The 17,498-nt window shown below is 39.9% G+C and overlaps 1 protein-coding gene across 2 annotated transcripts in view; it reads right to left on the reverse strand.

Moving 5' to 3' along the window:
- The window catches only part of rad18 (RAD18 E3 ubiquitin protein ligase), a 78,329-nt gene that overhangs the window by 29,495 nt on the left and 31,336 nt on the right, over window positions 1-17,498 (reverse strand). For both annotated transcript variants that reach the window (XM_062996984.1, XM_062996983.1), the window contains exons 9-12: window positions 16,962-17,032; window positions 16,797-16,857; window positions 5,193-5,315; window positions 2,669-2,807 (exon numbers count right to left, since the gene is read on the reverse strand). In XM_062996984.1, the coding sequence (XP_062853054.1) occupies window positions 2,669-2,807; window positions 5,193-5,315; window positions 16,797-16,857; window positions 16,962-17,032 (394 nt within the window). The remainder of the gene's footprint in view (window positions 1-2,668; window positions 2,808-5,192; window positions 5,316-16,796; window positions 16,858-16,961; window positions 17,033-17,498) is intronic.

The following is a 17,498-nucleotide window of genomic DNA, read 5'->3' on the forward strand; positions in this document are numbered from 1 at the left end:
GGCTTTGCTATGCAGCCACTGTTGGGCACTTAACACTGCCTGCTCCAGGGTTGGATGTATTTATTTTAGGCCTTTTTGTATTTATTGTACTGTTGTCTATCTGCACTGTGTACTGTACTGTCTTGCACTTTTTGTTCTATGTTGCATCTTGGTCCTGGAGGAACGTCGTTTCATTTCAATATGTACTTGCATATAGCTAAAATGACAATAAAGCCTGTCTTGACTCTTGATGACCTTTCGCTCCGATGTGGCAAAAACAATGTCATTGTACTGTACACGTGTATCTGTATAACATGCATTCTTCATCTTCTAAACTAGTGGAAAATGTGCAAGAAATTAATACTGAACCTCATGACATGGCACATAATTAATGTTCACCAGCCTCTTAAGAAAAACAGGTAATACTGAAAAATCTAATTCTGACAGGATGATTTTAGGCAGGTAGATTGTAGTTAAAACGTAATTGCTTCTTAACTGAGAGTAAGCACAAAGACATGAGTGATTGACAGCTAAAAAAAGACAGACAGCACCCTTCCCTCCTCGATTTAACTCTTATCAGCATGACAACTGACAGAGCAGAGTACTGGAACCATAATTAATCAGACTGCTTCCACACCTGACACAACCATAACATTCCAATATCATTGACATTCAGTGCAGGAAGAGATATGAGCCAATACATAACAAGGACTAAACAAGGAACTGAACATAGAAAATGCAAAAAATACAAATAATAATCTCAGAGTTCTGTTTCAGTACAGGGTTTCTAAACTGTTACAATTTATTACGTTCTGTATTAATGTTTCTATGTCTGCTGTCCTTGTGTAAACTGTGCTGAATGACCAGCATGTTTCATTTCTGTTTTGCTCTGAACATTTGATTCTCTAGAATCGTTATAATTAATACTAGGGCTGGCTTGATACCACTTTTTTATGTCCGATACCTATACTGCAAATTGAGTATCTGCCGATACCGATATCAATTCGATACCGTCATTTCTCCTCTCAAACAACTAAGCAGTAATAATACATGTCTCAATGCACCATGGTTAAACTAGCTATGTAAATAACAATGCTCACACTGTGACACAAATATTCTAAAGGAATAAATACAGAACCTACAACATCACACTTATACAGAACTGCTGTTTTTATTTTCACTTTTACACACAGAACATTTAGCAGCATTTTTGGCTTGAGCTGTTGATCGCGTGACATCTCGCTTTACGGCGTGTCGTACAAAGTGTCTACGATTGGAAGATGTGAATGTCAATGAAACGCGATGGACCAATTAGAACTGACGCAGAGTTGAGATTTTCCATTAAAGTTCTGTCATGTTTTTAGATAATTAAACCCTGCTGGATTTTGAAGAGGCTGTGGCTAAACGGGAAACGGTGTAGTTTGTTTTATTTTATAACACTAATGGATTAATCGTTGAGGATGTGAGATATCTCCAAGCCGGGACAAGATAGGTTTTCTTTATCTCAGGTGAGCGATTTATCATTTATAAAGTGATTTTTGGCAGTAGTAAATGATTTTTTAAAATGCTACAAGTTTAAGTAGATCAGTGTGTTTCAATTTCTGAATGGCTGTTGCGGATGAGTTGTAGATCAGTGGCACATGTTAATGATGTCATCAAGATGCACCTTGTTATGACAGTTGCTGAGTGAGCTGGCAATAAACGGCACTCTGTTGGAACGTATCTTCATGTGTTATTTGCTTTACACACAAATAATGGCCTTATTTACATTAAGTGTTACTTACATTAAGCAACAGTATCGGATCGGATTACATGTTTTTTCCTTCCAATATCCAATCCAGTGATTTGGGCCAATATCGGACCGATACCGATACAGAGTATCGGATCGATGCCAGCCCTAATTAATACCCTACCTAATTCACAGCCATGAAAATCGCGCCACGGACCGTGAGACGAGCTTTTTCTTGTGTAATATGCAATTTGCTGTGAAATTCAAAATGTAATATTTGTGTTTAGCAATTTAACATTTTTCATTCACGTATCATTCAAGTGCCTCATGTTTACTGGGTAATCTGCACTAAGAGGTGCCCTAGCAATCCTACGGGAATTCAGTTAGCAAACACTTAAGATAAGATAATCCTTTATTAGTCCCACAGTGGGGAAATTCACAAAATGTCTTAGTCAAAATGTCCAAGATGTCGAAGTGTAAAGCAGCTAAAAAGAGGAATTTTCGTATTTGAGACAGAGCCTTGCATTGTCACTGAATGTTTGTAGGTTTACATTCAGCTATTAAGGTAGCTGTGCTGTGTATTGTGGCTTCCATTTAATCTATCATTCAATTTATGAGTAATATTTAATGACTGCCGTGTGATGTGTGCCTCTGTAATATCTGTGATTTTTTAAAAACGAGGTCTGTAAAATTTCCCATGAATTTAGTAGGGCTCTAATTATAGTTGTACTGTTAGTAAAGTAATGACATTAGGGATGTCGTAACTCAATACCAATAAGATACTGGCCTAAAATGCTTCTTTTTATGAGTTCCCACAGTTCTATCAGTTCCTGCTGGTTAGTGCTCCAGTTTAGCTACAAGGGATGATGATGATAAGTTCTAAGAACTGGTAAAAGTGATGTTCTAAGATTTGTTTGACCAAAAAAAATCAAAAAAAGAAAAAAAAAAACTTCAACTTACCTGCTGAGAGACACTTCACTTAGAGTGGGGCTTGGTGACCTTGACCGAATATCTATAACTGGGATCTTCTTATTATTGGTCATCATCAGTGATGTTGAAAGAGTGGGCTGGACTGTGCTTTGAACAGTGGTGTGATCATCTATAATAAAAACACAAGCAGTTAAATTATTATTTATATACGTGTCCCTAAACACATTCATACATAAAAATTGCATAAATGAATGTAATATTACACTAAATAATATTATTTACATTTTATTTCATTTAAATTTTTCTGCCACTACATTATCCTGGGCGTGGTCACGGTGGGTTGGATTCCCCAGGTGCTAGACAGGAACAAACCCTGGACAGGGCGCCAATCCATCACAAGGCCTTGGCAATCCCATCCCCCTCAGACAGCCAATAATGTCTTTGTAGGCGCCTGGCTGGCGAGTAGCATCCAGCATCTAGGTTAGAATCTCATCAGCAGTGGGCTAGCATGACAGATCACTGCGCCAACCGAGGGCACCTAAATGATACGGTGCAGTGGCCTAATGGACAAGCTCACCACAGCTGAGACCTCGAGCTCTTTAAAAAAAAGTTCAAAACCTGCAGTCAAGCCTAAGCTTTACTGCATTCCTCACTGCTTTAGCAAATGCAACCCAGTCACCTGCATGATGAGTGGATGTTTCCAGAATTGCAGCAATCTGAGCTCTGGTGTGAGGTGAGATCTGTACCTCAGCTCAGCTCACATCATGCTTCAGCTGTATGAATTTCAATGAAGTGTAACCAACAGCATTAAACCAACAGTGACTTCTTTGCTGGTTTTCGGTAAAACGATTAATCATTTACATTACATTTACATTTTCCGCATTTAGCAGACACTTTTATCCAAAGCGACTTACAATTATGACTGAACACGATCCTTGAGCAATTGAGGGTTAAAGGCCTTGCAGAGGGGCCCAACAGTGGCGATTTGGCAGTGGTGGGGCTTGAACCGGCAACCTTCAGATTACTGGTCCAATACCTTAACCACTGAGCTATTAATTACTGACATACTTAACAGAAATTTCTGGCTGTATCACTAAGACCTAAATTGAGATGCATTGTTTGGACAATAAGTAAGTTGTAGTTTAGTAGCTTGCAAGCATTGCAGTTAAAAGTTCACAAGTTTATATCAAACACAGTCTTGGACAATCTGGTCCCACTGTGGTTTACAAAATGTAATGTAAATCCTCTACAAGGGGGCGTTTGTGTATAAGCTACTTTTGTTTTTATGTACATTTTAAAATTAGTTTATTTATTTTTTCTGCAACCCATTTTTTTTTGGCTCACAACGACCCAGGGCTGTCAGCTGAAAGATTGTTCAAATCCAGGCTCTGCTATGCAGCCCCTGTTGGGCCCTTGAGCAAGGCCTTTAACCCTGTCTGCTCCATGGGTGCAGTATAATGGCTGACCCTGCGCTCCGACCCAAGCTTTCAAACAAGCTGGAATATGCAGAAAAATTATTTGTACTGTACACTGATCAGCCATTACATTAAAACCACCTCCTTGTTCCTACACTCACTGTCTATTTTATCAGCTCCACTGACTGTAGTCCATCTGTTTCTCTGCATGCTTTGTTAGCCCCCTTTCATGCTGTTCTTCAATGGTCAGGACCCCCACAGGACCACTACAGAGCAGGTATTATTTGGGTGGTGGATCATTCTCAGCACTGCAGTGACACTGATTGGTGTGTTAGTGTGTGTTGTGCTGGTATGAGTGGATCAGACACAGCAGTGCTGCTGGAGTTTTTAAACACCTCACTGACAACACCCTGTGGGCAGTGTCCTGTGACCACTGATGAAGGTCTAGAAGATGACCAACTCAAACAGCAGCAATAGATGAGCGATCGTCTCTGACTTTACATCTACAAGGTGGAGCAACTAGGTAGGAGTGTCTAATAGAGTGGACAGTGAGTGGACGCTGTATTTAAAAACTCCAGCAGCACTGCTGTTTCTGATCCACTCATACCAGCAAAACACACACTAACACACCACCACCATGTCAGTGTCACTGCAGTGCTGAGAATGATCCACCACCCAAATAATACCTGCTCTGTAGGGGTACTGGGAGAGTCCTGACCATTAAAGAACAGCATGAAAGGGGGTAACAAAGCATGCAGAGAAACAGATGGACTACAGTCAGTAATTGTAAAACTACAAAGTGCTTCTATATGGTAAGTGGAGCTGATGAAATGGACAGTGAGTTTAGAAACAAGGAGGTGGTCATAATGTTATGCCTGATCGATGTATATTTATGTATAACAAATACACAAATAATTCTTCATCATCAACAAGATGGATTGATGCTATCAAAACTCATCTGAAGATCTGAAATGAACTGGACATTTGGCCATATGTTATAGGATGACCTAAGTGTCCGATAACAAAAAGCCACTGCAGCATGTATTTAACCACTGCAGATCTGCTTCATTCCTCCCCTTGAGACCATCAGTAACGTTAGCTTAAAACAAAACCCATATAAAATAAAAGAGTGTTGCTACCTGTGTGAGATGTCATCTCTGCTGCTTGTTCTTTTTCCTCTTTAATCTGTTCTTTCTTCGATTTCTCCAAACAACCTCGAACCTGAGCGATCAAACGGGAAAATTCGCTGCTGTGCTGTTTCCCTATAAACAAAACAGAGAAGCGAGCTTAGGGCGGCGGTTTGTTTGATTTGAAGTGAGTATCAGAAATGTAAATGGCAGCTGGGCTTTAAACATGAGTTAATAACTGAGCAAAAACACTTGAATCAGCAGTAGCAGTCGAGCCGGGAAAATAAAGACCATCTGTGCGCTACAAGCTCTGGTATACAGAGAAAACTGATGAGCTGCAAAAATAAGCAACATTAGAAGAAACAGATGGCCTGTGATTGTAAAGATTATCGTTTCCCCTGCACAAAGTTGATACACATGGATGTATGTAGTGGCTCTTCATGATACTGACTGGCATCATTTTAGAGGAAAAAAAGCCTGTTACTCTACTACAGCGCTTCCAAACCTTTTTTGCACCATGGACCAGTTTCATATAAGATATAATTTCATGGATCGGCGGGGGCGGGAGGATTTAAAATAGAATAACTGAACTACTCACAAATGAGCTTTTTTCACTGCAACAAGTTGCTGCTTTTACCTAGTGGTGATTGGAGACAATAACAACCGTAAAAAAGGACCACTGCTCTATAACACTAGTCTTACAGTTCTGAGACCTGGGTTCGAATCTCGGCGGTCAGACAGTTTAAACAGACACACTCGTCTATGTCTAGGCTGGGGGGGGGGGGGGTGGACTATCGACTAATCGAGCATCTATATACAGACAGGACTGGCTATGCCTGAGAAAGGCAGGTGGCCAAGGCCCGGCGATGGACTGGCATCCTGGCTGGGGTGTGTTACTGCATTGCGCCCTGTGATTTTAGGGAAACTGTAACCATCACAACCCTGATCAGGATAAAGTGGTGGTAAAAGATGAAAATGATGTGACTTGTGTTTTAGTACTACAAGAAATGTATTATGTAAATAGGCCGGCACGGTGGCTCTGTGGGTAGCACTATTTCCTCACAGCAAGAAGGTCCTGGGTTTGAATCCTAGGTGGAGCGGTAAGGGTTTGTGGAGTTTGCATGCTCTCTCAGTCCAAAGACTTGCAAGTGAGATGAATTATAGATACGAAATTGTCCATGACTGTGATTGACATTAAACTTGAATTGATGAATCTTAACAAGTACCTGTCCTGTCATGAGTGTAACCAAAGTGTAAAACATGACGTTAAAATCCTCATAAATAAAAATAAAAATAATGTAAATAATGGTCATTAATGATTAAGAAGTGGTCCACTTAAGTTTTGCATTTAAAAATACGATTTAAGTAAAAATAAACACCATAAAATATACGCATTAATAAGATATAGTTATACAGTATCATGCTTTTTATACACAGTTCCCACAGCTCTATCAGTTCCTGCCGGTTTGTGCTCCAGTTTAGCTACAAGGGATTTGATGACTTCTAAGAACTGGTAGCAGTGATGTTCTAACATTTGTTTGTTTTTAATAATAAAGTAAAGAAAGGAGGCTCATGACGTACTAGCATGCAAAGGGATAGTTTTCAATAATCAAATCCGTCTGGGCTCTATTCAGTGCTGTTAAGTTTACCGTTCTGCACATGTTGCTGTTTGTGCTGCTCTAACCCAGGATGAGAGCATGGGTTCGAACATGAGTGGGTATAGTTCATGAGACTGGGTAAAGAGGTGAACTTCAGTGAAACTGACCCTCTACTCATCTTTAGCAAGCCATTATTCATCCTCAACGAGAAAACAATGGGTTAACTGCTCTCTGCAGAGCCTATTTTTCATCTGCATTATGTCACTATATCGTCACTGTCCAATGAAAAACATGTATCTCCAAAAACCCAACTTTTCAGGAAAAGGTAAAAACTTTTGCCCCTGACAGTAACGGTGCAAACGAACCACAGATGGCACAATTTAGATACAGTTCAGCACAGAAATAAAAATATATCTTTATCAGGTCAGTCGGTTTCATAATATGTAAACTGGACTTACGTGTATTGTAGCCAGCCAAAAGGGACATACATGGATTTTTTTTGGCGAATTCAAAATAGAGCACATCCAACTTCCTGCACAGCCTGTTGTGTGTTCTTTTAAACACTGCCGGTATGAATGCATGTTTTAGCACAAGCAGAGTCTAATATTACTATACGAGACTATACCTGGTCAAAATCAGCACATTTAATCTAGCAGCCAATGGAGATACACATGTAAAACAGTGAAAACCACTAAAAGTGGAGATACGTGTTTCTCATCAAACAGCGACGATATTATATTCATTATATCAGTCTTCCTGTCATCTGGGTTGTACTGGCTGATGTTCAGATATTGGTTTAGATGTGTCGTCATGTCATTTTTTTTTTTATCCTACTTGATGTGAACTGGGCAGTTATAGCTCAGTGCTTAAGTGACTTTACTAATAATCAGCAGGTTGTTGGTTCAAGCCCCATTGGTGCCAGTTGCCCTTGAGCAAGGCTCTTAACCCTAAGCTGGTAAATTGCATTCTGTCCTCACTTTGGATATATTTATTTATTTGGGTTTTTTATGCCATGTTAGACACGTGTGTCATTTAATGCCAGAGCCGGGTATTATATACGTATGTGTCTATTTTATCTTGTCTTCATACTTTGGTCCATTTTATACAACTCCAAATCAGAAAAAGTTGGGATGGCATGGAAAATGCAAATGATAAAAAACACAGAGTTTCTTACATTTACTTTGACTTTTATTTGATTGCAGACAGGATGTACCTGAGATATTTCATGTTTTATCTGCTCAACTTCATTTCATTTATTAATAAACCTTCATTCCTGCATTTCAGGTCTGCAAAACAATTTAGGGCTAGTAATGAGGTAAAAAAAAAAAAAACTAAATAATGATGTGATTCCAAACAGGTGATGTCAACAGGTGATTGTAATTATGGTTTGGTACAAAAGCAGCATCCTGAAAAGAGTTTTTGATGAGCAAAGATGATCAGAGGATCTCCAGTTTGTCAACAAATTATTGAGATGTTTAAAAACAATGAACCTCAAAGAAAGATTGGAAGGGATTTGCATATTTCTCCCTCTACAGTGCATAATATCATTAAACTATTCAAGGTATCACTTTTTCTGATTTGGGGTTGTATTTATATTTTCATGGCTGCGAGGTATGTTAAAACTGTTCTTGTTGTCTTGTGTGAGAATTTCTTTTATGGTTTCAGGCATGTGCACTTGTCTTTCCTTTGTGTATTTAGGGCATTCTACACTTTGGATAATAAATATTGAACAAATTAGAGAAAGCACTGCACAGCTTTCTTTTTATGAAGCAGTGCAGCTTTAGCCTAACAGAGTTTATAAAGGATTTTATATTTAGACCACTTTCAACAAAAAAACCCCTTTAGATATTAATGAAAAGATATTAATGTACATATGCAGCAGCAGAACAACCAGCACTAATAAAGTATTGGACAAGCAGTCAGATTCAATGTACCAAAAAAAAGGACAGAAAGAAATTATGCTGCACTGTCTCATAGTGAACAAAAATATAAATACCTGTATAAAAAAAAAAAAGACTAGTACATGTGTGGGACTTTACACTAGAAGTATTAATATGTAACCAACTACTACTTAGGGCAGTTATAGCCTAGTGGTTATTTATTTATTAGGATTTTAACCTCATGTTTTACACTTTGGTTACATTCATGACAGAAACGGTAGTTACTCGTTCACAAGTTTAATGTCATACACAGTCATAGACAATTCACCTTACTTGCATGTCTTTGGACTGTTGGAGGAAATCCATAAGTCTCTTTGGATAAAAGCGTCTGCTAAATGATGAAAATGTAAATGTACTTAGAATATTCCAAAAATACTGGGGGACAGTGGTAGCCTAGTGGGTAGAGCTTTGGGCTATCAACCAGAAGATTGGCGGTTCAAATCCAGGCTCTGCTATGCAGCCACTGTTGGGTACTTGAGCAAGGCCCTTAACCCTGTCTGCTACAGGGACGCCGTAAGATGGCTGACCCTGCGCTCTGACCCAGCTTCCAAAACAAGCTGGGATATGCGAAGAAAGAATTTCATTGTACTGTACAACTGTATATGTATATATGACAAATAAAGTATATCTATCTATCTAATGGAAAGCGGTGTGCGTGACAAAAAGTGTATCAATTGCATTGTATGATCTCCAAATCCCAGTTCTAGCTGGTTTAGACCAGTTTCTATGTTCTAGCTAAGAAATCTCTGTTACCAATGGAATTTTTCACTGTCCTACAAGGTCCCTGATGGCAGTATAAAGGGGGATAATTTTTTTTCTGTCTTATCACACTCTTCGAGTTTATATGTAAGACTGTGTCAGTGCGGTCCTTCTCTGCAGACAAGATTAACTCTTTTTTTTACTCACAATCCAGTCTATGAGGTCTTTCATTAAGGTTTTTTCCACCACATACGTTTATCATGTGCAGACTGCATTAGGGTAACTATATTTAACTTCTCATAAAGTCCTAAAAAAAACAAAAGTACATATTTCGCTGGACCGTGTATGTAAACTTTTCTCCAACAACGTTTATAAGTTTATGAATTACCCTAGATTTCCTTCCGTTCCAACCTTATATATGCACATTATACATATGCCTGTCTATATATAAAATGTAGCATTGCAACTTGCACACTTCCCCACTGGACTGATTGTAAATACTGCTTATCCAACTTCGTAACTATTTGTATGTATATATATATATTTATATTTTAGTTCCTAAGTAGAGCACACTGAATCTCATTGTACTTTCCATCTGCAGTACTTTCTCTGTACATCCACACACTAATTATGAATGCAGACCACTTAAAGTCAAGTGCCGCAGGATGTGCAGTAATGGAAACAATTACAGTTTGATTCCATTCCAGCAGAAGCACAACTGACTTTTATACGACCGTAAGCTCAGTTCCCAATCAAAACAAAGATAAATAGATGACACAAGTCAACACTAAAACACATCTGGAGAACACTTTCCATCTAGATATTTATACATATAATAATGAGATGTTCTACATTAAAACCACCTCCTTGTTTCTACACTCACTGTCCATTTTTTCAGCTCCACTTACCATATAGAAGCACTTTGTAGTTCTACAATTACTGACTGCAGTTTCTCTGCATGCTTTGTTAGCCCCTTTTCATGCTGTTCTTCAATGGTCAGCACTACAGAGTAGGCATTCTCAGCACTGCAGTGACACTGACATGGTGGTGGTGTGTTAGTGTGTGTTGTGCTGGTATGAGTGGATAAGACACAGCAATGCTGATGGAGTTGTTAAACACCTCACTGTCCCTGCTGGACTGAGAATAATCCACCAACCAAAAATATCCAGACAACAGCGCCCCATGGGCAGCGTCCTGTGACCACTGATGAAGGTCTAATAGATGACCAACTCAATAGATGAGCAATCGTCTCTGACTTTACATCTACAAGGTGAACCAACTAGGTAGGAGTGTCTAATAAAGTGGACAGTGAGTGGACACGGTATTTAAAAACTCCAGCAGCGCTGCTGTGTCTGATCCACTCATACCAGCACAACACACACTAACACACCACCACCATGTCAGTGTCACTGCAGTGATGAGAATGATTCACCACCCAAATACCTGCTCTGTGGTGGTCCTGCGGGGGTCCTGACCATTGAAGAACAGGGTGAAAGCTAAAAAGCATGCAACAGGCAAAAAAACATGCAGATGGACTAAAGTGCTCCTATATGGTAAGTGGAGATGATAAAATGGACAGTGAGGTAAGAAACAAGGAGGTGGTTTTAATGTTATGGCTGATAAGTGTATTTCCATGCAGCCACTGTCAGGTGCTTAATGATTGCCAATAATTGTTTAATTAATTGTTGCGCCAATGTGTTTTTTTTTACCTAATTAAACTAATTGGACTAATTAGTAAGGAGTTCCTTAGGGCTGGGACCACTGCTCCAGGTGTTGCAAAAATTAAGGCCTTGCTAGCATGTCCGGTCTCTTTACAGATCTTGTCAAGTGATGCTAAAAATATTGAAAGCATACCAGTTCTGCTGCTTTATAGACTGATAATCAACCTCCTACATGTTAGCTTAAGATTGCAATCTTATGAGCCAATGAGTGTACTGTTACAATCAATAGAATTTGCAAAGCCATATGTGGAAAAAAATGCACACAAGATTACAGAGCCTAGCTGTAATAAACATATAAAATACAAAAAAATATAAACTCTAAATATGATAATATTGTGGCGCCGGCGAGCAGGAAGGATAGCGTCAGGGCCGCAAGTGAGCTGCCTTTGGCAGTTCATTCAGTGGTTTAGGGACAGACACCCATTCATACACACATACATTCATACAACAGACAAACATATAAGCTACTTACCCAACCCTCACCGCAGCCACCCCACTCCCAACAACGGGATACACGGCTACGGTGAGCTTAGACACAACTGCCGCAAGGCCTTCTGGGTATAGCCTGTGCCGGCCCCCCAGTGGCGACGCTACACTATAAAAACAACTCGAGTGGTGCAGCAGTCCACTATGTTAACCCACCAGCAATTGGCCAGGCAAGCATCTGCAAAGAAGAACTGTCTGAGGGGGATCGACACCCTGCCCAGGGTATTGCTGCCTTGCGCCAAATGTGTCTAGGAGAACCAGACTCAGCGTGACCCTGCCCAGTATAAAGTGCATCATATAAATAGAATGAAAAAATTATACTACACAAAAAACGCCAATACCTGAAATTCAGGAGCATGTACTCAAGCACTTGATATCTAAAAAAAAGGGACTAATCATTTCATGGTGACAGCTGCTGTTTCACCTCCAGAGTAACTGATGTAGACAGCACTTCACAATGCCATCAACAGCATGAGAAGCATTGTAATTTCTTTTACTCTATTTATTTCTTCTGAAGCACGTGAAACAGGCCTCGCTGCTCTGATGGTAGATCAGGAAAAATCCTGACATTCAGCCAAAAAGCCAATTGCAAACAGATAATGGTAATTAAATGCACATCCAGACTGAGGAGTTTATTTGTCCGTGCTGGTTTCAATACGATGCCTGACTTTTCTTTCTTGTTTTTGTTTCTATTCTAGTTCATGTCACATTATCAAGTTTAACATGCAATGTAACAAACCCCAATCTACCAGGAAATACCAAGAATATTTTAGTCAGGAGTTACATTAGGCCCATTTTGATGAATGTGAGTGCGACATGTGCCTTGTTGTTCACATTAGGTAAGTATTAGAGATGGTAATGATGTCTCAATTAACCAATAACCAGGTCCTTGATCACTGCAATCAGTTAATTTGCTATTTAAATTAATTTCCACAAGCTGCCAGCTGATTTGAGAACCAAGCTGCCGATCGTACATACACAGAAGCCAAAATCTGGTGCTAGTCAGGTAGCTTTTACATTTGTTCACATCAGGTAGGGCTGCCGTGATTGGTCAACCTAGTCGATGACGTTGCATTGTTTTTAAAACTATGCTTATAAATGATCCTTTTTAATTTCTACAATGTTTCCATTCATATGATTTCCCTCAGCACTACTTGCTGCGTGCGTGATCTAAGTCATATTTGGTCCAGTCACTGGTTGCCAGCATTAAGCACTGTCTTAAAAAATGCCGTCTGCAGCAGTCAGAAGCCGATTGTAGAGAGCTTTCAAAGAAAAGCTCAAAGTTTTCCAAGACCCAAATCACCAAAAGTATGAAAATACTTAAAACTGGCACAAAACAAAAAGGTGGTTTGTACACTGCTTTGATGGTACCACAGCAGCACTAGCGCTATGCTGCACGTCTTGTTTCTTTAAACTTCTTAATCGCGGAGATCCTGGAATATTGTATTTCTTAGCGAGTTTAGTTAGGGCATGCATTTTTACGTCTATATTGTTTCATTAAGCTTCATAATCACAGAGGTCCTGGAATATTGTATTTCTTAGCGAGTTTAGTTAGGGCATGCATTTTTACGTCTATATTGTTTCATTAAGCTTCTTAATCGCAGAGATCCTGGAATATCGTATTTCTTAGCGAGTTTAGTTAGGGCGCATTCACACGCGCCGCGCACTTTGCTGAGTTGGGCTCGCGATTTTTGTGGTTGCCATGGCGATCAAAGCGCAAAAAGCTTTTCATATGAATGCGCCTTAACACTTACCACTTTGTTTACATTACTTAGAATGTGAAGTCATTTTTGAGTGAATGTGTAGGTTAGAATCTGGGCTCATTCTGTCGTTACTGTACGTTGGACTTAATGAGACGTGCCCACCTCTATTTTATTTCTGCTATAAGTTTAAGCACTTTGCTTTGTGTACGGGATGCCATAAACACATGTTGTACTTTGTTTAATATGGAGCACTTGAGAATGTGATAATATGGACATAAACCCTGTGTACTTTCATTTCTGTGCCATATTATTCTGCCATACAGTTTGTTGTTAAAATAACAGAAGCTTAACTGAGATTCTGAATTACATTTTTTTGAAGGAAAATTAATTGTTAGATTAATCGACTAATTGATAAAATAGTCTATAGATTAATCGACAGAAAAACAGTCGTTAGTGGCAGCCCTAACATCAGGTAGCTTTTACATTTGTTGAAATTAGGTAGGCCTTTCACATGATACGCCACTGTGTGCCAAGCTTGAGATAATAAACAGTACTCAATACTGACTGACTGTTTCTTCACATGCAGTTTTGTATGAAATGTGTTTTAGAGTGAAAAATGAAAACGATCATAACTAGTTGCCATGCCGTATTTTTCTCATGTCATGTTAAATGTAATGTTATACTCAACAGTTCAGGCTTGTGTAAAACAGTGAAAATCAGTTTCTCTCTGCCATGTCTTTACTTCACTTATAAATGATTTGACTAGCTGGCGACACATTCAAAACGAACGTCAAAGTGGTAAATGTGCAAGATGCTCAAGGTAAGCAGCACTGCCACACTCCATATAAAATAATGTCACAGCTTGCTGCCAAAAATCCCTGCTTCTCTATTAAATAAAAAGTAAATTTGTACGCTAGCACACCAGAGCTGGGCTTTCGAATACATCGTATCGAATCTCAGCTCTGCCATCCAGCTGGGCTGGGCGGCTATATCAACAACTTTTGGCTGTTGTCCATCCAGGGAGGGAGCCGGATAGTGACCTCATAACTGATGCAATTACGATCTCTGCTGGCTGATTGATGGCGTCTGCACAGAGTAGAGGAATAATGCGATCAGGGTGTGGCTCTCCATGCACAAGGCTGATCCGCATATGAACTCGCCTCGTGCAGGTGAAAAGATGCAGTCGGCTACTGCACACGTGTCAGAGGGGGCGTGTGTCAGTTCGCTCTCCTAAATCGGGGCAGGGGTCAGCACCAGTAGAGAGGAAGCATGACGCAATTGGGTAAAAATTGGACGCGCTAAAAAATCAGGAGAAAAAGGGAGAAATGCATAAAAAATTGTAAATTCGATGAGGTGAAGAATTATTTTTATGTTGCTATATATAAAATCTGCAAGGCCAAACAGAAATATCTGACAGGACTAGTCAAAGTTAATACGTCATGCATCAACACAACAGAGCTAGCATGCATGGCTAATTTTAAGACGGTGCAAAAAAGAAGGCGGTAATTGGTCAAACGTGTGGCTTCACCTTGTATAAGAAAACGACAATAAGGCTGATAGCCAGAAAAGGCTGATAGCCAGAAAAGGCTGATATGCTGATTTTCCTTAACAAGAACTGTTTAGTTGCATTCATATTAAACACACCCTCTGTTTTACGTACTAACCTTGGCAGCTATGGGTTGTGCACTGAACACACTTTGGTTCTAGCCTTTTGTTAGAACATCTTTTGAAGAAAATCTTGCTGCTCAGATCTTCTACTCCAGTGTCATTTATTGAATATGAGAGAAGCAGTCCTGATCTTAATGCCAAGTTCACACTACACGACTTTCCAAGTCGTCAGGTCGCTGTACAGTTCACACTATACGACTGAATCTCCTGCACTCGGGAGTCTTTCAGTCGGTGTATATTTCACACTACACGACTGATCGGCGATAGGGGGTTTCACACTACACGATCCATCACCAACTGGAATCGCAGACGAGCTTCTCTGGTCTCCCTTTTTTTCTTTCTTTCTTTTTTTTCTTTTTTTTTTTTACAAAAACACACGTGAGAAGTGACGAGAAGTTTAATGATACCACGTCCAAAAAAATGAACGTCAACAAGTAGCGAGAGATCAAAGGGTTTGTGCGCTGATGTGCAGCGTAATATCAAGGAGGAAAAATAAATGAATCTGAGTGGATTTGGCAACACAAACAGTATATGGCTTGTTCTGTAGTAAGTTTTGCAATGCAGCGTGGGTATTATGTTAAGTAGAGGACGATCAAATCAGAAATACTGTAAAAAACGTGTGTGTGCCGGTGTATCCTGATATAAACTATATTAATTAAGCCCCTGTCCTCTCCTGCATTTCCCCTCACGCTGTATCCTGTGTTCTCATTGGCTGTTCGACAAGTCACTCATTCCCAGTTGCCCGTCTGAGATCAGATATCTGGCGTGCTAGAAAACTCAATCCAGTCGCCGAGTGCTCGGCGAGCCGGTCGGGTCGAGTTGTTGGATAGTTCACACTTAGCGACTGAGAGCCGAGTTTTGATCGCCGAGCAAACGCTGAGTTGCTCCCGACCCGGAAAATCAATCGCCGACCAGTCGCCGAGCGAAAATCAGGGCAAAAATCGTGTAGTGTGAACTAGGCATAAGTGCACACTGGGAGGAACTCATCACACAGACAGTCAGAGTAAAGCTTCCAGTTTATTCTATGAAATGGGCTAGTATATACTGTATGTGGTTGGAAAAGACGTGAGAAATGGGAGCCTATTTCTAAACTTGATTCAATTTTAATAGTAGGGCTTAATGAAAACTATTTATGAGCCTAGCCTATAGCCAATGGTTAGGGTACTGGGGTTGGTGGGGACATAAAACCTGTTTACACAGGTGCTGTGGTTAACTATTGCTGGGATGTGTAACTCTGTTGAACACAGCTGTCAAAGTAAGAACAAGTGACCAAAAGTTCATGGACACCTTCATATTCTATCTATCAGACGGACTTTTATTTTTTTTCAGTAAAGACTCGTATGATATGTCACTGTTTAATATTTATTATAGTTGTATAAATGTTCAGTCAGCACAGAACTGGAATCAATGAGCAGAATATGAATCGGAATCAGAACTGCAAAAATACAAACAATACCCAACTCTATTCAACGCTAAACTGGAGCACACTAGTTGAGAAGCTTTATCAGGTGTCATATTTCAAGCATGATTTTCTTCTAATTTTGTTTTTCTTTGTTCTAAAAACAGCTGAAGAAGGGAAATGAGAATGAATTCTTTTGGTCTATTCCAAAATCCAATTTCCTCATGGGAAACAGTGTCTAATGGAACACATGACTATCGGAATGTGAGTAGATGGCATGCTGTTTCGGCAATAATTCAGTATCCAGTTGCTTCACAAGAACAGTGTTAAGCATGGAGAGCCTCTAATCAGAAAACAGCAAGTTGAATTCTTCCACTTGACTTCAATAACGTGCCAACTTACGGTAGTCTGTGTTCAACTGTTCGATCTCTTCGGCTGTGTGCTTTTTGGTGATGACTATCGGCTGCAATTAAAAATAGAGCAAATCAACAAGGATATAGATGAAAAAACTGATTTATGCTAGAAATATTCAGCGAGCATGCAAGCTAGACAAAACTCCGTACGTACGCGTTTCCTTTTGTTCTCCAGCTGGATCCTGGTCTTCTCGTTGCTCTCAACTTCTTTAGCAATGTCCTCACCTGTCAGCAAGACAAAAGCATATAACAATAAACGGAGAAACCACGATTAAGGACATATGAAGGACCATTCTGACTAAAGTGACGCTAAATTTAGTGCCAAGAAACCTGCGGGACGACAGTAACAGCAGGTCATTCAGGTCCAGACAATCGTTTGATGCAATGACTGGAAAAGGTCTTTGAAGAAAAAACACTGACAATAAATGCTGTCCAAAAGAATTCAATCAAATGTTCTGCCCACCTTGTAGTCTGAGCCTTTTCCTGAATGTTTCCCCCTTTATCTCCCAATCTAGTCATTTTTAATTTCCGTCTGTGAATCCGTGGCTGCTTGCACTTCCTCCAAACTGATCAAGGAGAGCAGGATCACCCCACACGCCCTCCGAAACGTGTCCGATCTGCGGTCGTTTCTTATTGCCTGTCAGTGTTGGGTTCCCAGTGTTGTGTGACCCCCAACCCCCAAACTCAGACA

The sequence above is a fragment of the Trichomycterus rosablanca genome, chromosome 6 (assembly GCF_030014385.1).
Source record: "Trichomycterus rosablanca isolate fTriRos1 chromosome 6, fTriRos1.hap1, whole genome shotgun sequence".
Taxonomy (NCBI): Eukaryota; Metazoa; Chordata; class Actinopteri; order Siluriformes; family Trichomycteridae; genus Trichomycterus; species Trichomycterus rosablanca.